The 22,089-nt window shown below is 46.1% G+C and overlaps 1 protein-coding gene across 1 annotated transcript in view; it reads left to right on the top strand.

The window, feature by feature from the left end:
• The window catches only part of ETV6 (ETS variant transcription factor 6), a 205,325-nt gene that overhangs the window by 174,251 nt on the left and 8,985 nt on the right, over positions 1–22,089 (top strand). Inside the window, exons 5-6 of the mRNA XM_060254016.1 lie at positions 5,472–6,017; positions 21,535–21,677. Coding sequence (XP_060109999.1) covers positions 5,472–6,017; positions 21,535–21,677 — 689 coding nt within the window. The remainder of the gene's footprint in view (positions 1–5,471; positions 6,018–21,534; positions 21,678–22,089) is intronic.

Here is a 22,089-nt window from a genome sequence, read left to right as displayed (position 1 = left end):
CAGAATTGCAACTTCTCAGTGAGACCGAGAGCTTTGTTTCCACCTTTATTTGCCTCTTTGGGAATAACAGTCTCCTGAGCTAAGTCTGAATCCAGTGGCACCTTTAACACCAACAAAGTTTGATCCTGTGTATAAGCTTTCATGTACATGCACATTTCTTCAGATCTGAAGAAGTGTGCATGTAGATGAAAGCTTATACCCGGAATTAAACTTCGTTGGTCTTAGAAAGGTGGCCCTGGACACAGACTTCGTTCTGTTGCTTCAGACCAACATGGCTTCCCACCTTCTCCTGAGCTGTTTAATCTTCACAGCCCTGACTTTTCCCCCTTTCTTTTTAGCAAGCTGGTAGGAAGAATTGTATTCCACATCAACAACCCCACACAGGCTTGAAATACACCTAAAATTTATGTTTTTTTTCTAAATCCAGGTTTGCAGTGTTGTTGTTTGTCCACCACAAGTGGAGGGGAGGGGCTGGCCTGGCTCTGGATTTTCACAGCCTGCTGCCCATTTGGCTACGACTGACCTAAATAATTGACCAAAAACAGACCTTTCTTGTTTGTGACTCTGGGCATATGAATCATATCATCCACACCGGTGCTGCTTCCTCCTCAGCCTGAACAAGGAAGCTGGTGGTTGCTGGCAGGATGGTTTTGGTGGTGGGCAAGCTGATGTGTGGGCCTGGAGTCAACCCAAGGTCATGCTGCAAATCCTGGAGGAACCCCACTTCCTCAGCAAAAGGTGCTTTTCTTCCTCCGTGTGTTCTGCAGCAGGCATCAGTGTGCAGAACAAAGAGACCATTCTCGGTTCTCTGAACTCAGGTGACAAAAAAGAATCCTGGCAGTCAGAGGTTGAGAAATTAAGATTCAAATCTGGCTGCTGCCTCTGCCCTGTGGCTGGGTTGGCCCTCTGGAGAGCCAGTATGGTGTAGTGGTTAAGTGTGCGGACTCTTATCTGGGAGAACCGGGTTTGATTCCCCACTCCTCCACTTGCACCTGCTGGAATGGCCTTGGGTCAGCCATAGTTATCACAGAGGTTGTCCTTGAAAGGGCAGCTGCTGTGAGAACCCTCTCCAGCCCCACCCACCTCACAGGGTGTTTGTTGTGGGGGAGGAAGGTAAAGAAGATTGTGAGCCGCTCTGAGACTCTTCGGAGTGGAGGGCGGGATATAAATCCAATATCTTCTTCTTCTTCTTCTCTGGTAGATGGCCAGTTTGGGGGTGCCAAGGCCCAAGGAACCTAATGGTCAGGGCTTTTTTTCTGCAGAAAGGAGGAGGGTTTGGGGTTGTTCAAGTGATGGTAGCAGAACAGAATCGAATCCAGAGGCAATGGCAATGTCCTTGTTTCACCCGGCTTGTGGATGGTCCAACCTTTGACTGGGTCTGTATAGAAAGGTTCATTCAGTGGAATGGAGATCATACAAAGGCAGTGGTGGAGGATGTTTTCAGCAGTGTTTTCGTAGCATGGTGTTATTGATACCGTGTAACAGGATAAGCACATTGAGCTATTGCCAAAATGGGGTGGTAGCCTGGCACGTGCTGTTCCAAAAGGCAGCTGAATAGAAAAATTTATTGCAGGAATAAGAGGGATACAGAAAGGCAAATCAACTCCACCTATTCTGCTCCCATTTGACTGGAGTTGGGGTGGGCTTTTATACTCCTACACAAACAACTTTTCTTGACACATGCGCAAGCTGCATTTGGTTCTACTCTCCTGGCTAACTTCTGCATGTCAGCAAGCAAGCAGATAAGCTTATTTCATTTGAGACATACTGAAGGCCTTTTGTTCCTCTGCCATCCCCCCTTTCTTGGTCAGCATCTCCTCAGAATGTGTCTGTTCTGAGCGTTCCAGAAAATTGTATCAGAGTTAACAGAGTTGAGTACAGGTGCCCAGAGCTGTGGTCGCCCACAACTGCCTGCCAAAATCTAACAAAGTGGGTTACTCTTGCTCATCAGAGCTGTCAAAAAGGATGTTGCAGATCTGAAAAATGTACAGAGAAGGGCAACCAAAGTGATTAGGGGGTTGGAGCACCTTCCCTATGAGGAGTCAGTTTAGATAAGAGACAACTAGAGGTTTATAGAATTACTAGGAATAAGGCCTGTTGTGGGAATAAATACAATGGGCTCTAGAAAGAGTGCCCCGCTTCTGAGAGAGTGCCCCGGCCTTGGGTACTCAGTGTCAGTTTGCTGTGGCATCATATAGGGTTGTCAAGTCTAACTCAGAAAATATCTGGGGACTTTGGAGGTGGAGCCTCCCTATAATATATTTGGAGGTGGAGATTCCCTATAATAAATAAGTAAAAATACAGCAGTGCAGTTCCCCTGAATACATTCATTTCCTCATCCCTAAGCAGCTGCAAGTCCCGTGTTCTCTCTCTCTCTCTCTCTCTCTCTCTCTCTCTCTCTCTCTCTCTCTCTCTCTCTCTCACACACACACACACACACACACACACACACAGTCAAAATAAGCAGTTTGCAATCCCACACTTCTGTGGTCTCACAGGCAATTTACTCACGAGTTGCTGAAGGTCCAAGTTCTTCAGACTAACGCAGGGAAACCAAAGGTTCTTTACTATGCAAATGGCTTCTGAAAGGATTGAAAAATGAACGGAGAGTCTGGGTTGCTTTTCCTTCCTTTCTTACAGCTCACTGGGAGCAGCCATGTTGTTCTGCCAGCTCACCCTGCCCCTTTCAGCCTGACTCTTACAGATTTAAAGGCACATATACCTTCTTAAAAGCAAGCCTTTCCAAGCTTCTTCTAGCCTTCTGAAGTGGAAAGACACATGGTTGCTGTTGGGGCGGAGCTTCCCCCCACGGAGGTGGGAAGGAGCCTGCAAAACCAGGGCTATTTGTTTATATTTACTACACAGCTTCCTCTGTGTGCTTAAACTGAATAGTAGTAAGCAGCCAGGCCTAGTTAAGTCATGCCAGTCAGGTGGCATCAAGTCATCCAGAGGGTGCTGCCAGGCCTAGGGTAGCCAACCTTTAGATGAAGCCTGAAGATCTCCTGGTATTGCAGCTGAACTCCAGACAACAGACTTCTCTCTCCCTGGAGAAAATAACTGCTTTGGAGTGTGGACTCTATGGCATTATATTCCATTGAGGCCTCTCCCCTCCAGCGATTCTGGCTTCTGTAGACTCCAGTACAAAATCTCCAGGAAGTTCCCATCAACCTAGAGCTGGCAGCCCTAGTCACGACTGGCCCCAATAAGTTCTCCTACAGAGGCCAAAATAGGACTGGAAAGGGCCTCCTTCCTCCGCCTTTTACTGATAGAATGAAGCTTGGAGTATTATGGATGCCTAGCAACAGCCACTGAGGAAAAATGGAGGACCAGGTGGGATGGGAGTAGGACACAAAGGCAGCTTTCCCAGTGACCCAATCCTTATCTGTCATGGGGCTGGAGGGATTGAGTGACACACAGCTTAGCCAAAGGGAGGATAAGTGAGTCATCACCAGTATGGCTTGGCTTTATCTATAGCAGGGGTGACCAACGGTAGCTCTCCAGATGTTTTTTGCCTACAGCTTCCTTCAGCCCCAGCCAGCATAGCCAATGGCTGGGGCTGATGGGAGTTGTAGGCAAAAAACATCTGGAGATCTACCATTGGCCACCCCTGATCTATAGGATGCATGGGGTGGAGAGAGCTGACAAAGAGAGATTTTCTCTCTCTTCCAAAATACTAGAACTAAAAGCATCCAATGAAGCTGAGGGGCAGTAGGTTCAGGATGGACAGAAGAAAATAGTTATTTTACACAAAGAGTGATTAAAATGTGGAATTTGCTGCCAGAGGATGTAGTGATGGCCACAGGAATGGAGAGTTTTAAAGGGGAATTAGATAGATTCATGAAGGATAGTTCTATCAGTGGTTAGTAGCCATGGTGACTGAGAGGCCTTGTTCAGAAGTACTAAACCTCTGAATTCCAGAGCTAGGAGGCAGCATTGGGGAGGTGTTGGCCTCTATGTTCTGTTGTTAGCCCTCCAGAGGAATTGGTTGGCCATTGTGTGAGACAGGATGCAGGACTAGATGGACCACTAGTCTGTTCCAGCAGGGTCGTCTTATGTCAGTGAGAAGGATTTGAGCATGCACGTAATTGAAACCAGTGGAGATAATTATGTTTCTGTTGTGCCCATTCTGACCAATATCATCAACACATGTTGGGACTTGTAGGAGTCATCGATTTCCACAGATACCCTTTCTTTTACCCTCTGAAGCCATGTCTCCCACCCCCCCACACCCATCGTCTCCATCTCAGTTTTGGAGCAGAAAGGATGCATGCCATAAACAGGCAGGGCCTCGTTCTGATTTTCTTTCAAATGTTGAAGTTTTTTTCAGTTGCATTCTTTGAGTATTAGCATGAGCCTAATTATTTCCTGTTGATTTAAGTGAGACTTGAACATACATCATTTTGGCTGGATCATGCTGATAAATGTTTTTAATATTATAGCAAAATAAAATGGTAGTCCAATGGCACCTTAAAGATCAACCATCTTTGTTCTGGCATTTAATATTCAGCCTGTTCAGTGTTTTATAGGAAGGCAAATCTGTGCCAATTCAAGATCAGTTAATATACGCTGATACACCTTTTCCTTTGAATGAAAGAGTTTAGAGATATTTACATGTTAGATGAAGCAGAGGTGGAATCGTTTCAGTTGTATAACTGCCCATACAATACCAGTTTCCAGCTATACTGAACAGAATTCCTCCTTTAGAAGTGTGTGAGGCATCTGCTAATCTAAACCATAAAGGGCCAACCACTGTATTCTGAGGCTCACTTCTTTCTCTACTCAGCATTCCGGCTGCATATTTTTGCAGCTCAACACCATTTCCTCGTACATCTATAATAATACAGGGTTCTGTATGTCCCAAGAAGCTCAGAATATTGAAACTAGAGAAGACTTTACCTTCCTGCGTGTTTCCAGATCCTATTAAAAAACCCCAAAAAACCCCCAAATCTTGGAGCAGGGCAATGAGTGTTGACATCTCAGAAGCCAGAGAGCAATATGAACATGATTTTCAGTAGATCAGCATCAAAACTGAATATATTTTTGCAAAAAACCAAAGATTGCTGAATACATAATGTAGAATAAGAAGGAATTTGCAAATATGTCCAAGTTGCATAATTTTTACAGGTCAAAGATTTGGGGGAAAATAATTTAAAGCATGGAGTCAGAATTAAACCTCTGTAATACAGGCAGCGTAATGTATCAGTAAGGGCTTTGCATAGGGCCAGGCATAACTGGAACAAAGCCCAAATAGAAATATTGCATCATGATATAAAATACCTCTTCCTCTGCTAACTTTTCAAAACAATTCTCTTTAAAAGCAAAGTATTTATCCTTCCTTGCTTAAAATTTGAGAGGACCATGAAGAATCAAATTAAATGGCTTGACTGGTTGTCTCAGGCCATCCCTGATCCGTTGTTTTACTGGCCCTGTCACATCAAACACAATTTAGGCTTTTTCTTTTCCCTCTGCAGACAATTTCATCCAGCGACCCTCAAGACAATCAACCGATACAGCCCACCACAACCTGCCCACTATTGAACTGTTGCATCGTTCTAGATCACCCATCAATGCCAACCACAGGCCTTCTCCAGAGCCTGAGCAGCGGTCATTGAAATCCCCGCTAGAGAACACTGTTCGTCGCCTCTCACCAGCAGACCGGCTCTCAGGGACAAGACACCACCAGGAGAACAACCACCAGGAGTCTTACCCTCTCTCAGTGTCTCCTGTGGAGAACAACCACTGCCCAACCCCTTCTGATGTACTCCAGAAGCCTTCCAGCCCCCGCCAGGAGAACACCCGGGTGATCCAGCTGATGCCAAGCCCAATCATGCACCCCTTGATACTCAACCCCAGGCACTCTGTGGATTTCAAAGCCTCCAGGTTGTCCGAGGACGGGCTGCACAGAGACGTCAAGCCCATCAACCTGTCCCATCGGGAGGAGCTGGCCTACATGAACCACATCATGGTGTCTGTCTCTCCTCCCGAAGAGCATGCAATGCCCATTGGAAGAATAGCAGGTGAGTGGGTTGTGTCACAGATCACATATGCTTGTTTGGGATCTACCACATGTTCTCCCAGAGCAAATGTTAACACTGTGAAGAGGAGTAGCGTTTTGCTTAAAGTGATATTGTGTGGATATACAGAATTTCCCAGCTTCATTTAAAGATGCAAATAGTCCAGAATTGCATTGGATCTTGTCTAATGTTTCTACTGATGGTGATTTCTGCAGATCCCACCCCTCACTGCAGACCTTCAACTCTCCTCCTGGGTTCCCCTGCCCCCAAGAAGCATTTAGAGGGGATGCGGGGGGATGTAGTAGAAAGTGGAAGGTGAGAAAGTCTTGCTCCTGTGATGGAAATCCTTCCATCAGCAATAATTTTCAGCAGGCTCCAAGCCTGGAGGTAGGCCAGTATTATTGAAGTAATGGGGTAAATAGAGTTTGAAAGAGACTTGACCGAGAACAGAAAGCAATCGGCGGCAAACAGTGCAGTATACTTGAAAGTGGTACTACTTTGGGGCTTTGCTGCAACAAATGCATAGAGCTACCCTTTCAAATGTGTCACTTTCAAGATAAACGTCCATGTCGATGTGGGATGGACAATTTGAGTGGCTGCCCCAAACCTTCCATGAACTGGAGAGTTAGGAGAGTGCAGTGTTCTTGTTCAAAGAAAGGAATGGGCAGTCTCTGTCTGGTGGGAGTTTGATGCTTGCACAAATAGCCCGCTCGCTGAGGAATTGCTTACAGAAGTGAACAGCGGTCTGCTTGTTAGTTCAAAAACAAGTCTGCAAAAGGAGGATGTTCAAAGGAGCCACAGGCAATCAATCACTTAGTTCTAGAAATTCACCTGATGCATTTTAAGGCAAGTTTCTTTGCGACGGGCAGTTTTCCTCCTGCTTCCACAGGAGAGAAATTTTCCTCCTTTCTGCTTTGTTCCTGACTGTAGTCATGACTCCATAAGTTGAGCTCTTGGGTTACTTTGGCAACAGCAGAGGAAAATACCAGCGGTCCTCGACATGGTGCCCGCTGACTCTTACCCAAGCACCAGCCATGTGTTTACTAGAATGTGGGTGGGGCCAGGTGGGGCTTTTGCCCAGCAAGGCTTGCGATTGGCCACTGGCAATTTGATTGGCTGTGCAAACTTTTAAAAGCATAGCTTTGGCAGCAGTTGTCACCACAGCACAAGAAAAGTAAGCGGCAGCAACCATTCTGTGACTGGCTCTCCCTCCTGCGACAGCCATTTTGTGGCTGTGCACACCACACAATGTCAGAATTCCAAAAGTGCCCACATGCTGGAAGAGGTTGGGGACCCCTGCTGTAGACAGAATTACACATTATAATCAAAACTGGGAGCCGAGTGTGTCGAGAGCCCCACCCACAACATCTACTTACAATGTGACCTAAAGCCACAATATGAATTCTTCCTGGCCCCTGGCAGCCAGTGAAAAGTGTGGGGGGGAGGGTAGCACATCCTTAGCAATGTGTATAACCAAGGCTTCCCTCGCAGTCACAATCCCCTCAAGCATAATTCTCAGCTTGGTATGTTGACATTTACTACAGTCAGTGCAACTGGTGTGTCTTTGAATTACTAATGATTAAAGCCTTTCTGTGTTTGCGCTGACGGAACTGGGATTTTGGTTCCTTCTTGGGGATTAATGGGCGCAATCCTGGCATGGAGTTAAGCCCTGTTAAATTTGGTGGAACGAAATCCCACATGCTTCAACTGTTACCATTGCAACTAAGAGGGCCTGACAGGGCTCATGTTTGCCCAGGTCGTATCTACTGCTTGCTCTCCTCTTGCAGTATGATGTCGGTTCACAGGAAAGTACTTTATCACTGAAAAAAAATGATTTTATTTTGAGAAATGCTGTGAATGAAAAAAATGCAAGGAAAGGATTAGTCAGAAACCGGGAGTCATTATTTATCAGGACGGTTCAGGGTATGATTGATTTGGATGATAGAAACAGGATGTTGGCAGATCACATTTAACCTCGCTTTTGTTTTTCTTAACGATATAACTGAGGATGTATTTTAATTGTAAGATGGATCAGAACAAGGATTGGCAAGTGGTGTCCCATGAACACATGAAGCTGAGTCAGGGCTGTGATATATGAAATCAGAGATATGACGCTAGCACTTGTGTAATTGCAAGTTCAGGAAGACTTGTGTGAACATACACAGGTGCCTTGTTCTGAGTCAGTCTGTGGGTCCCTTGCTGTCATCCTCTATCTCTGATTGGAGTTACCCTCGGGCAGGGCCGGCCCGGCCACTAGGCAAAGTAGGCGGTGGGCTAGGGTGCCGGTGAACTGGGGACACAGAATTGGGCACTCCGCACATGACTCGGTGACCCAGTGGCTGCCTCTCTGAGTCCCCCTGCACCTCTCAGGACTCTCTGGAGAGGTGCGGGCGGTGGGGGCTTTCTCCCTGCCTCTGCACCCCAGGGGTGCAAAAGCAGGGAGAGAATCTCTTCCCCCTCCCATGCCTCTTGGGAGTTTCTTGAGAGGCATGGGGATGGGTTTTCTTCCTGCCTTTGCTCCCCTCCCCCATGCATCACGGGAGTTTCTTGAGAGGCATGGAGACAGACTTTCTCCCTGCCTTTGCTCCCCCGCCCCTGCCCCATGCATCACAGGAGTTTCTTGAGAGGCATAGAGACAGGGGCTTTCTCCCTGCCTTTGCATCCCGCTGGGGTGCAAAAGCAGGGAGAGGATCTTCCCTCTCCCCCCTCTCCCAAGAGGCATGGGGACATGGGCTTTCTGCTTGCCTTTGCATTCCCCCAGGGTGCAAAAGCAGGGAGAAGATCTTTCCTCTCCTGAGAGGCGTGGAGGCATGGGCTTTCTCCATGCCTTTGCACCCCCAGGGTGCAAAAGCAAGGAGAAGATCTCTCCCCTCCCCCTTCATTCTATCCTATGGGTCCATTCTTTCCTATGAATCCATAGGATAGAGTGGAGGGATTGTGCCGTCTCTGCGGTGCAATGCCAGAGAAGGGGTTTAAAGTTTAAATCCCCTTTTCTAGCATCATGCTGCAGTGGTGGCATGATCCCTCCATTCTATCCTGTGGGCCCATAGGATAGAATGATGGGATCGGGCCGCCACTCCTGCGCCACTCTAGAGAATGGGGATTTAAACTTTAAACCCCTTCTCCGGTGTGGCGCTGCAGAGGGGCAGGCAGTTAGTTTTGCCTGGGACACAAAACTCTCTAGGGCCACCCTGCCCTCAGGTCTCTCATGGAGATCTTTCCTAGTCCTGCTGCTTTGAGATGCTTTTGACTGAGCCACCAACAAGGGAACCTGGTAATGTTCTGCATGTGAAGCACATGATGGATATCTAATCTATGCCCAGCCGCACACAGATTTTACATGTTGATTTTACAAATATTCTTATCTCGTGATGCTGAACTTTGCTCCCGGAGCAAATCCAAGGCTTCTGGATACTATTATCTGCTCTATTAAAACCCCAAGGCCACAAGTTATCTCTTGCCTTTAACAGATAACTCTTACCCAAACCCAAGAAAACTTTTGGATGCCTAACACTGTGTTAACACTGCAGCACAGGTCTAAAGTGTTTTAACATCTGAAAAGAAACTGGCTTGTTTATTTACAAAAGCAGAAATAAAAGAGACCAGGCAACAATAAGCAGTCAAGGCAAAATGCAAAAAGAGGCATATCTGACTTCCCATATGGATTTGGTTGACTAAAGGCTGGCAGTAGCTTCACATTTCCAGAGCAGCTGGTTTACCTTTGATTCATTCATGGTGGCATTTGGCAAAGTTCTGCCTGAACTGCAGCACATCATATTGCAAGGGGGGTGTTCATGATTCCTACCAAGAATTCCCTGCACAGAGAAAGCTAGTGTCTCATGGAACAGGAGTCTAGCCTGATTTTTCTGCATGATGCACCAGCTTTGATGGCAGAAATTTTGTGCATGCAGATAAAATTCAGAATTGAGAGCCCTCACTAGTAGACTAAGATTGTACCCAGAAAACACTGGAGTTCCTGCATCTGTGAGAATTAGACTTCTGTTGCATCACTACGTTGCAAGCAGAGAATTTCCTAACAGTCAGTAGCATAACAAGTGCTATGTGGTAGTCTGTGGGGTCCAAAATCAACTTAAGGCACGAGCCGCGCCTGCAAGCCCAGAGCTAAAGGAATCAGGGAGAGAAGATCCAACTCAGATAAATTCCTGCTAGGTTTCTCTTTTAGGGATTGGTTTCCTTTCTTAGGTTAGGTTAAGATCCACCAAAGAGGGTGCTGTTTGCAGCGTTCAAAGAGAAACTGAAAAAGAGATCCTGGCATCTCCTTTAAAGTTAGGAAGAGGTCATCCAAGAAGGAAATTGCAAGACTGCTTAAATTCATACCATAGGAGAAGGTTCCCCAGCTAGATCTGATTATACCAAATTTAGACATTATTTGCTAAAATGTTTACCCAGCTGGGCAAACAGGGAAAGGACATCAGGGATAGTTTCGTCCGCTACTTAACAGATAGTATGTAAAAAGCATGATCTTCTGTAGCAGAATAAAGTCTGTGACCTCTTCTGCCACTGGAGAATTCAGTGTGCTTCTCCCGCAGGGCCGGCATCAGCATCCTCTGAGGTAGGGCAGCTGCCATAGCCCAGGACTTTTGGTAGGGCCTACTGCCACTGTTCCCTCTAAGCGGCAGAGCCTTGTGAGCAAAAATTCTACTTTGTGAGCCCCTGGCATTAAAGTTCTGAGGTGCTGCATAAATTAGTTTGCTCGGGGGCCATCCATCCTGAGCGAAGACAAAAACGTGTGAGCTGGAGGCTAAAAATCTGTGAGCTAGCTCGTGCTAACTCAGCTTAGAGGGAACACTGCCACTGACCCACCCGTGCATCTCTTCTGTATCCCTGCTCCCAGCTGCCCGGAGTCACTGAGGAAGGGCATGCGGGTGGTGTACAGTGGCAGCACTCCTGATGGCAATGGCAGGTGGTACAGGCCGCTGAGCATGGACGCCGGAATTGCTTCCCTTGTTGCCTTAACAGGATTGATACATCCTTTCATGCTCTGCTAGAATGCAGATTTTTTGAGGTTATGAGAGAATACTAGATTAAGCCTTTATTCAACCAATTGTCCCCCCATACTGTGGAAACTCTGGCTCTTTTGCTCAGTGATAAGGATCCTAAGTTCACTCTAACAATTGGGAAATTTGTCTCAGTCCTTTTAGCCCTTGCATTAAAAAGAGAGAAAGAAATAAGTGTCTTTCGCTGCTCAAGATTTGTGAATCAATGAGCTTCTACAGGTACAAAAGGAAAGGTGAGATGACTTGCAAGCTGGAAAAGGATGCGCAGGCAGGTGGGAACATGCAGGTGTGTGGGTGGAAGGGAGGGCATGGGGGGGGCCCCTGGATACTGAATGTCTAGAGGCTCCCAAACCTGGAACCAGCCCTGTTCTTCTGAGTGATTTCAGTTCTGCAGTTCTAGTGCTTTTCGTTCACTTTGTGTGTCTCTTTCTCTGTTACCATTGATTTGATATATCATTTGTCCAGTTATTCTGGACTAATGATAAATCAGTGGTAAGGCACGATCAGCTACTGTTCAGCTTTTCAAAGCACCATTAGGGCACTTTAGCTTGGAGAAATGACACTTGAGGGACGACATGATAAAGGTTTACAAATATATGAGATATAGAAGGAAGAGAAAGAAATACTTTTTATTTTTATTTTATTTTTATTATATTTATATCCCATCTTTTCCTGACGGGCTCAGGGCGGCTCCCTTTCTCACAATACAAAAACTTGTGGGCACTCAATGAAATTAATTAGCAGTAAGTTTAGAACAGATACTCTTCACCCAGAGAGTAATTAACACTTGGAATTCACTGCCACAGGAAATGGTAGCAGCTACAAGCATAGACAGCTTCAAGAGGGGACTGGATAAACATATGGAGCAGAGGTCCATCAGTGGCTGTTAGCCACAAGGTATTGCTGGGGGTAAAGTGTAGATGACTGCGGAAGGTAATGGCAAACCACCCTGTAACAAAACGTCTGGCAAAAAAACGTCATGATATGACATCACCCCATGGGTCAGTAATGACTCAGAGCTTGCACAGGGGACTACCTTTACCTTTATAGATGGAGCACTCTGTCTGGGGCAATAATGCTTTGTGTCCTTGGTGCTTGGGGGGCAACAGTGGGAGGGCTTCTGGAGTTCTGGCCCCACTGGTGGGCCTCCTGATGACACCTGGCTTTTTGGCCACTGTGGGACACAGAGTGTTAATGAGTCATTGACCTGATTCTTGTGTTGTCATCATCATCATCATCATCAACATCACCATCATTATCATTATTTTGGTTTCTTTCAGTCAGTGGGGCATAAAAATGCTTAAGGAGGTAGGTCGTGTCCATAGTGAGCAAAACCCTAAATGGTCAGAGAGAAAAAGATTGAGCCAGTACTTCCGTATGTGCCATTGTTGGCTTCATACTCAGATTCAGTGTCTTTAGGGGCTTGTCTGGGTTTGTGGAAGGGAATCTGCTTAGTGCAGTCATGAGAGGAGGAGCTGGGATGGCACAAGAATCCTTGACTGGAAAAACTGGTTTGCTGTGGGAAGCTGCTCTTTGTTTGCTGTTTTTGGCTTCAGGGTTCAGAGCCAGATACGAACACCTTTGCTGGAGCTAAACGCAAGCAAGCTGTAAAGAACAAGAGGGCCTTGACAACTCTGTGGCATCTTTCATCTTCAATGCCTCAGAGTTGTGCGTTTCAGTTCCCAGGCTCCCGCAGTCTTATGCAACTGGGAGATTGCATGCTTATCTTCTCCCAGGCAACCCTGAAACCATTTCTAGGCTTCCTATTCCATAATTCCAGTTCTGTCTTTCACTTAATAATAATGGTCATAATTACGGTAATAGTAATATGCAAAGTGCTTTGCATACATTCTCTCAGTTCTTACAACAGCCCTGTAAGGTGGCCCAGAATTATTCCTGTTTTGCATTTGGTGACTGAGGTTCACAAACAGTGGCTTTCCTAGTTGATCATGTGAGTTCATGACTAAGGAGAAATTTGAAACTGCACGTTTCCTGGCTCACTCGTAATTCTACCCTCATGGGCATTGCTGACCTCCACACCAGCTGAAAACACCATGCCCGGGAGAAATCACATGGGTCACTCCTTGAACATATCTGTAAAAGGGGTGGAAGGTCTTATTCCAGAACCCCAGCTCTTGTTTAGTTCTGTGTTTTAAAAGTTGCATGCAGATTTCACTAAGAAGAAGTCACATGAAGCTTACCTTACACTGAATCAATCCATCACAGGCAATCTTGTCTACTCAAACAGGCAGCAGCTCTCCAGGGCTGTGGGTCGGAGGTCTTTCCCATTGGCTACTTATTTGATCATTTTAACTGGAGATGGTGGCAAGCAATATTCCCTCTGAGCTGCAGATTCTTGTGAGCAAAAAATCTACTTCGTGAGCTACTGGTATTAAAATTGTGAGCTACTGGCATTAAAGTTGTGAGCTGTTGCGTATATTATTGTGCTCTGGGGCCATTTTTCCTGAGCTAAGACAAAAATGTGTGAGTTGGGGACTAAAAATCTGTGAACTAGCTCACGCTAACTCATTTTAGAAGGAGCACTAGTGGTGAGTGAACCAGCAGACTTCTGCATGCCAAGTAGATGCTGTACCACTGAGCTATAGCTCATCCCAAGTCAATAGTGTAACCACATGATTTTAATAATAATAATAAAAAAATAAATTTTTTATTTATATCCCGCCCTCCCCGCCTAGGCAGGCTCAGGGCGGCTAACAACATCCATATAATAGTTATACAATACAATAGTTATACAAAACTTTAAAATCAGCATTATCTTAAAACCATTTTGGGGTTCATGCTCATCCTCCATCCAACCACTACAGTTTCTCTGTACATCAGCTGCCAAATTCAGTCCAGAAAGACATCCCAGAGCTGTTGTATCCAATGCTCCCTCTAAGCTGTGGAGTCTTGTGAGCAAAAATTCTACTTTATGAGCTACTGGTATCAAAGTTGCGAGCAAGTGTATAAATAAGTGTGCTCTGGGGCCATTGTTCCTGACCTAAGACAAAAATGTGTGAGCCAGAGGCTAAAGAACTGTGAGCTAGCTCACACTTTCAGCTTAGAGAGAAGGACTCTAGAAGCGGTAATGGGCAATAGTTAGCCACATCATTTTTGTCTAATGGTTTTTTTAAAAGAGCCCCGTGGCGCAGAGTGTTAAAACAGCAGTATTGCAGTCCTCAGCTCTGCTCACAACCTGAGTTGAATCCCCGGCAGATGCTGGGTTTTCAGGTAGCTTGCTCGAGGTTGGCTCAGCCTTCCATCCTTCCAAGGTCGGTAAATTAGTACCCAGCTTGCTGGAGGGAAAGTGTAAAAGACTGGGGAAGGCAATGGCAAACCACCCCGTAAAAAGTCTGCTGTGAAAACGTTGTGAAAGCAATGTCACCCCAGAGTTGGAAACGACTAGTGCTTGCACAGGGGACCTTTCCTTTTCCTTTATAAAAAGTAATGAATGGATGGCCACGTTTGAATGGTCGAGGGAAGGTGCCCTGGTTTATTATCATCATCAAAGGTTCATTTATGTGTTCCTTACTTGATTTTAGCTGAGTCTAGTGCTCAAATGGCTGTCTTCACAGATTGCAGGGTGCTGTCTATATTTATCAGAATAAGTGGGTCAAAATGGTCCATAAACAAACTAGACAATATGTTAAGCTTTCCTTCTGCCAGGCCTCTCTTACAGGTAGCATCCAGGTCAGAGCATTTATCAGCAAAATACCTTGCAGAGGTGTCATAGCTAATTGTCAGTTCCTGAAACAGTAAAGGTTTAGATTTAGTGGTCAGCAGATGATGGGATACCAGTAACAGCTGAGAGGTTCATGAGCTGATGCAGTAGTAGCAGAGAAATAACATTTCTTTGCCTCTATCGCTGCTGCTTCGTAAGTCTTCCAATGGTCTCTATAGCATGCTCTGTTGGATTCACTGAGTTTTCAGCCAGCTTCTTTCTAGATGAAAGAAAGTGACCTCTTTAGGTCACTCAGCTCCACAGTAAACCACTAGGCTGGCTTTCCCCCCAAGGGTGGGAGAGGTCAATGCGGTCAAGTTTCATGTCCCAAGCTCCCACAGCAGCCTAAGCAGGGCAAGTGATTTAAAAAAACCAAAAACAACTTTTTAGAATCCAGAAAGCTCCATGAGCTTCTTTGGGGGGGGGACCATTTTAACTGGGCCCTCTTTTTTGTGGGGTGTTGGTGCCACATTCACTCTTCAGTCAGACCATGGTTTAGGCCAGATCTCTAACCCAGAAGTAAGACCTCCCCTCAGAGTCTCAGTGAAAAAGATCAAATCCAAAATAGAGCCTTTTTCATGTGTTGGGACCATCACGATTTGTTAGAGATCCAAGGTAGTCTGGCCTCAACTGGATTGTCCAGGCTAGCCCAATCTTGTAAGATCTCAGGAGCTTAGCAGAGTTGGCCCTGGTTAGTATGGGAGACCACCAAGAGAATATAGGGTAGCTACATAAAGGCAAAGATAGAAGATATTGAATTTATATCCCGCCCTCCACTCCGAAGAGTCTCAGAGCGGCTCACAATCTCCTTTACCTTCCTCCCCCACAACAAACACCCTGTGAGGTGGGTGGGGCTGGAGAGGGTTCTCACAACAGCTGCCCTTTCAAGGACAACCTCTGCCAGAGCTATGGCTGACCCAAGGCCATGCTAGCAGGTGCAAGTGGAGGCGTGGGGAATCAAACCCGGTTCTCCCAGATAAGAGTCCGCACACTTAACCACTACACCAAACTGGCTCTCCACCTCTGAACATCTTTTGCCTTGAAAACTCCATGGAGTTTCCATAAATGGGCTGCAACTTAATGACAGTTTCCATTACTGCCACTAGGGCAACCAAAGAGGCTATAAAATCTTGGCCCGCCCACCACTGGAAGAGGAGCAGTGAGCATGAATGTTGAAGTCACCCAGGGCAATTACTCTGGATGTCTCCATCAATACACCTGAAAGCACCTCTGGCAACTAACCCACTGGGGAACTAGGTGGTCGGTAGACAAGCGGAATGCCAACTCCGTCCTTAGTCTCCAGTGTAAGGAGCATATAATCAATGCCAACTATAGTTTGTAGCAGAAGTTGAAGTACTCATGGAGAATGATATTTCTCCCCTGGCCACCTGTGTGGGGCTGCTGGAGAACTGCATAACTAGGTAGAGTTAGTTGGGATAGAGGCACCCGCCATTTCCTTCCAGTCATGTCTCTGTTAAGGAAGCCGCATCAATTTCCTCTTCTTGCAATAGCACAGCGAAGCAGGAAGTTTTATGCCTCACTGATCTGGTATTGCACAATGCTAATGCATAGAAGAAACAGGGGACCTTGCAGTTTCCTTGTGTTGTCGGGTTCTTAAGACCTGTGAAAATTCTGAAAACTGGCAGGTACTGCCTTCCACTGAAGTAGACCATTGGTTCCCCCTAGTTCAATCTGTTCAAACTGAATGGCTGACAAAGATTTTCCCTGTCCTGTTACTCAAGATCCTTTTGACTGAAGAGGCCAGGGGTTCTCGAACATCACCCCAGAGCTACAGCTCCTCCTCTTGAGATCTTAGCAGTACAGATAAAAGTTGAACTAAAGCATGCCCCACCCTTGACGGATGCTTCGTTAGTTCTTCTAACCATGGCTTATGCTGTGCCTTCCATGATTAGGCCTCATGTTCTGTTTATCCTACTCTGCCCATCTCTGTACACTCAGGAGTGATCCTCACCCACTCAGAATGGGTGGATTTCTCTTTGGCCTCTCCTTATAACATCTCCCCACTCCCACTCTTTTAACTTTAAGTATAAATATATCCCTTATCAGGGCATGCTGCATGCATCTGGCGGGGTGAGTTCTGCCTCAACAAAAGCTGAAAATATCAGATCAGTGAGGCATAAAACTTCCTGCTTCGCTGTGCTCATATCCTCACTGAGCTCCCTCTCCTCACCAAGCTCTGCCTTCTCTAGGCACTGCCCCCAAATCCATACACATTTCCCAGGCTGGAGTTGTCAGCCCTGGTGCGAAGAGAGTCCCTGGAATTTCATGTTGATACCTGAAGCACAGCTGCCTACTAATGGCCTCGGATGTAAGGATAGATGCATCTTTTGCGTCAGCGGGGCTGAGTGACAACCTGCAGCTGATAATACTGTTGCATACAGGCATGCAGTTAAAACTGTGGGTCTCCACAAACAAGAGGAAGACAGTTAAGGTCGAGAGATTGCTGCTGGCCAGAAAGCAGGTGTGCAGTTTCATTTATCCCGCAATAGAACACAGTTGCATTGTGAGTTTCTGCATTCTTTCCTTGGCTGCGAGGGTGGGAGAATTCACGCCTCTTCCTCAAAGCTGTAGCCAGGAATTTCATGATGACAGGTGTGTGAACGTCTTGCCAGGTCCCCATCCTCTCAAACTCTTGTTGCACAGAGCCAGATACTGAGATGGATGGTGACCTCTTGATGTCACAGTAAACAGCAATGTTAATAACAGGCTGAAAGGTAAAATGGAAGTTGGCTATGCATTAAGTATAAAATGTTGCTTTTTACCATCGATTATTGCCGTCCATCACTGATTTACAGCTGCAGTAGTGGCTACAAGCAGGAGTGTGTAGAAGTCATATGAGAAGCTCAAGATCTGCACACTGTCTGCTGTCCAGGGAGTAGCAAGTTGCTTATGATCATACGAAGAGAGACTTTTGATGGCTGAATTAATATTGAATATCTGCATTCTCAAGAAATGTTGCAAGACACAAGACTGTGGGTTAAGATTCAAAACGGTGTTGGGAAAACCAGGGCATATGTAGGGGAGATGGTAATTAAGGAATTCTGGGGTGACATTGCTTTCACAACGTTTTCACGGCAGACTTTTTTACAGGGTGGTTTGCCATTGCCTTCCCCAGTGTTTTACACTTTCCCCCCAGCAAGCTGGGGACTCATTTTACCGACCTCGGAAGGATGGAAGGCTGAGTCGACTTTGGGCCAGCTACCTGAATCCCGCTTCCGCCAGAATCGAACTCAGGTCGTGAGCAGAGAGTTCAGATCACAGTACTGCAGTACTGCTGCTTTACCACTCTGCGCTACACGTCCCCCCAGAGTCAGAAACGACTGGTGCTTCCGCAGGTGACCTTTCCTTCCTTTCCTATAAATAAGGAAAGGGGAGATTTCCTAACTTTCACCCACCTGCAAATTGCTCCCTCCATCTAGAAATTATCCTCTAATGCCAGGCAGGAAACTATGTGGCAGCTCTGTAGTGAGGAAAAAGAACTCTGTACATGTGCAACGTGTATGCAGTTGGCATCCATAGATGGGTCTTTTTTTGGCTGAAATTAATTTAGATTTCCCCATAGACCTGGTTTTTCTTTAGAGGGAGGTATGAGGCCTGCCTGGCTTTTATGCCCCTTCAGCCCTTTGGCCTTCCTACAGTGAAGAAATTTTTTTTCTGTTGTGAAAGATTCTGGATAGAGTTCACCCAGCCTGAGCAGGACTTCTTTGACCCCTTAGCTCTAATCCCAGACTCCGGGGGAGGTATCCACAGAACTTGACAGTGGTTGTTTGCTGCTGATTATTTATTTACTTACTTACTTACTTCTAGCCCACCTTTTCCTGCAAGGCAGGGCTCTGGGCAGCTTACAACAGTAAATATATACAGTAAGTTACAACAATTAAAACACAAATCTATGCAATACTGCGTTGACTGGTATATAAGATGGCAATCAGTTGGTAAGTATCCCCAGAGAACTTTCAGTATGCATGCCCATAGATGGAACCAGGTATTGGGCAGATGGCAGAGAACGACTAATGGACAGTGCCACATAGATGGCACAAAAATGGAGTATAGGAGGCTGATAGATTTGGACCTCTGCCACCCAGGAGGTTTTTTCTCTGAGGGAACACAGCAGAATGGAGTTCCGGAACCTCTTTGTGGAAACAGAATTTGCAAAAAATGTTTAAGAGTTCATAAGGAGCTCACCCATGTGCTTCTCCTTCATATCCCTCTTGAGAGTTCTGGCTCTTCTTTTTCCAGAAAAAAAGCCCTGCCACCACCTCAACCAGAGGCCTAGTGGAACATCTCCATTTTACAGGCCCTGCAGAATCACAGCAAGTCCCTGATCTGACTTGGGAGAGTGTTCAGCCTGGCTGGATCCAGAGCTGAAAAGGCGCTGGCTCTGGTGGAGGCTTAGCAGATCTCCTTTGAACCGGGGACCACCAGCAAATGTTGATCTGTGGGGCATGAAGCTTTTCAAGGGACATATGGGGAGCAGCAGTCCTGCTGATATGTTGGTCCCAGACCTCACAGGCTTTTAAAGGTTAATATAACCTTGAACTTGATCCAGTATTCAACTGAGAGCCAATGCAGCTGGTGGAGCACCAGTTGTATGTGTCCTCTTACCACCAACAGGGGCTATTCATGCTTGAAGGACATATTTTCAACCACACTGTGTGGAGCACAAAATTTACTAACCAAAAATTCAAAATTGTATACCCCCTAATACCTTGCTTGACTGAAGAAATGAAACACACTATACCCACCCAGCCACACACATACACATATGTACAGTTTGGTGTAGTGGTTAAGTGTGTGGACTCTTATCTGGGAGAACCGGGTTTGATTCCCCACTCCTCCCCTTGCAGCTGCTGGAATGGCCTTGGGTCAGCCATAGCTCTGGCAGAGGTTATCCTTGAAAGGGCAGCTGCTGGGAGAGCCCTCTCCAGCCCCACCCACCTCACAGGGTGTCTGTTGTGGGGGAGGAAGGTAAAGGAGATTGTGAGCTGCTCTGAGATTCGGAGCGGAGGGCGGGATATAAATCCAATGTCTTCATCTACCTCACAGGGTGCCTGTTGTGGGGGAGGAAGGGAAAGGAGACTGTGAGCCACTCTGAGCGGAGGGCGGAATATAAATCCAATTTTGTCGTCTTCTTACATATATATATATACGCGCGCGCACACCACCTGCGACACCCAACCACACACATATACTTACCCCCCATCTTAAAGAGCATTTTTTAAAAAACATATAATAAGTTTATTGAAAATTCCAAGTTATACAGAACTTTGTTGAATGAAGTAGTATCATACATTCTTTCACACAGGCAAGCTCCAGCAAAGTGACCTGCAGTTAGTGTTACAAACAGATACGAGGCTGAGTGAAACTGAGGATTTCACATTTCTGCTCCCACCCTCCTCTCATAGCCCAGTCTATTCCTGAGGCAGATTTTTCTCTGGAGAGAGAGGTGGCAGCCACAAAATCTCACTCTAATTTTCTGTCTGATGCTCTGGTTCCTCCACAGAACTGGAGGAGTGCTGATATGAGGAAGAAGCCAAGCATTGTTTCCTCCCATGTGGCTCAATGTATAGCTGCTCTTTCCCTGTCTAACCTGTGGCTCTGTGCCATGAAGGTACTTCTTCTGCTATAGTCTAGGCCTGCATTCAAATCATACCAAAGCATACCAACTTTGGTATGGAGTGCCACCAACTTTTTTCATTACGATGAGTCATCTCTCTGACAAGCATGAGTTAATGAGAAGGGTCCTCCCTATTGTGGTGCTTCATGTCTTGGAAACCCTGGACTTGAATGATCTTTTATCATTGCTCTCATCTGAGGGAAGACATGGGGGCTTGTCCCTGAAGTCATGTTCTGTAGATGGAAGTCAGGAGGACACTATTGTAATGCTCACATTTTGAAGAACCACTGTGGGGAAACCTGTTTGAGCTTGTTTTGTATTACACTGTGTGAGAGGCTTGCTTCAGCAATTCTTCCTGTGCTGCCTGCTAAAGTGAGATCCATTAGTAGATGGATTACCAAAGACCTTTTTATTTCCCAAAATATTTGTGTATAACAGAACATTTAGCCTTATTTGTGGTTTCTCATGTTATAGAGTAGCTGTAACACAAACATACTTGGCTACGTTTTCTAACAAACAGCTAGAAAACGCAGCCACAGACCGCCACAAAAGAATCAACTTAGCAACAGCCTGGTTAAGTGATTTATAAACAAAATGGGTGCTTGTCCTTTTGGTTAAAGAAATCCTAGAAACAGAATATTATTCTATAATGACTGCATCGTGCACGAAAATACAAAATGGAGCTCAACAGCTCAACGGTTATGATGGTCTGGAGGGAATATAATCCTATGACTCAGTGATAGAGCATTTTCTTGACACACAGAAGGTTCCAGGTTCAGTCCCTGGCAACTCCAGTTAAGGGGAGAGACCACAGCTTGAGACCCTGGAGAGCGGTTGTCAATAAGAGTAAGGAAGACATACACTGATGGTCTGATTCTTCATGGCAGCTTCATGTGTTCAGATCCTGGGGACATTCAATAGGGGGTTGCTGGGGTCCATTGGTGGGCTTCCCAGAGGCTTCTGGAGATCCATGGTTGGAAATAGGATGCTGGACTCAATGGATCTTAGTCTGATCCCACCAGATTATTCTTGTGTTCTTAAACTGCAACCTGGATTGTTTGGCATCATTCCTTTTGGTGACTCAGTCTTGGCAAGCTGCCCAACTTCTTCCAGTCAAGAGTCTTTTTGTGCTTCTCTCCACAGACTGCAGGCTCCTTTGGGATTACGTCTATCAGCTGCTGTCCGACAGCCGGTACGAAAGCTTCATCCGATGGGAGGACAGGGAATCCAAGATATTTCGGATTGTGGATCCTAATGGGCTGGCCCGGCTCTGGGGGAACCACAAGGTAAAGAGCAACCTTGCCTTGGTACTTTCAGGTGTTGCTGAATAGCAGCGTTTGTCAGCGTTGTGAAGCAAAGTGAAAGAGAAGCATGTGAAGAGAAGAGTTTATTATGCAAAAACAGTCTCCTTTCCCTTGGAGTCCCTCCAAGATAAAAACTCTCCTCGCATAATGGGGATGACCAGGGTCACTTTGTTGGCATAATACTCTCACCCTCTCAGAGCCTTGGAGATAGTGTGGTCCAGGTTCAGTAGTATTTCCCAGAGTTGTTCTGGAGACGTTAATTGCTCCAGGCAACATGGTGCAGAAAACCATTTTTGACTTATCACAATAGTGAACTTACTTTCCCCTGGGGAGTGAATGGCAACCATCCACGTAGTTGAGAAAGTCAGAAGGTGAGCTCTGGGACATAATGGTG

The sequence above is a fragment of the Heteronotia binoei genome, chromosome 14 (genome assembly GCF_032191835.1).
Source record: "Heteronotia binoei isolate CCM8104 ecotype False Entrance Well chromosome 14, APGP_CSIRO_Hbin_v1, whole genome shotgun sequence".
Taxonomy (NCBI): Eukaryota; Metazoa; Chordata; class Lepidosauria; order Squamata; family Gekkonidae; genus Heteronotia; species Heteronotia binoei.
This window is presented reverse-complemented; position numbering and strand designations above follow the sequence as displayed.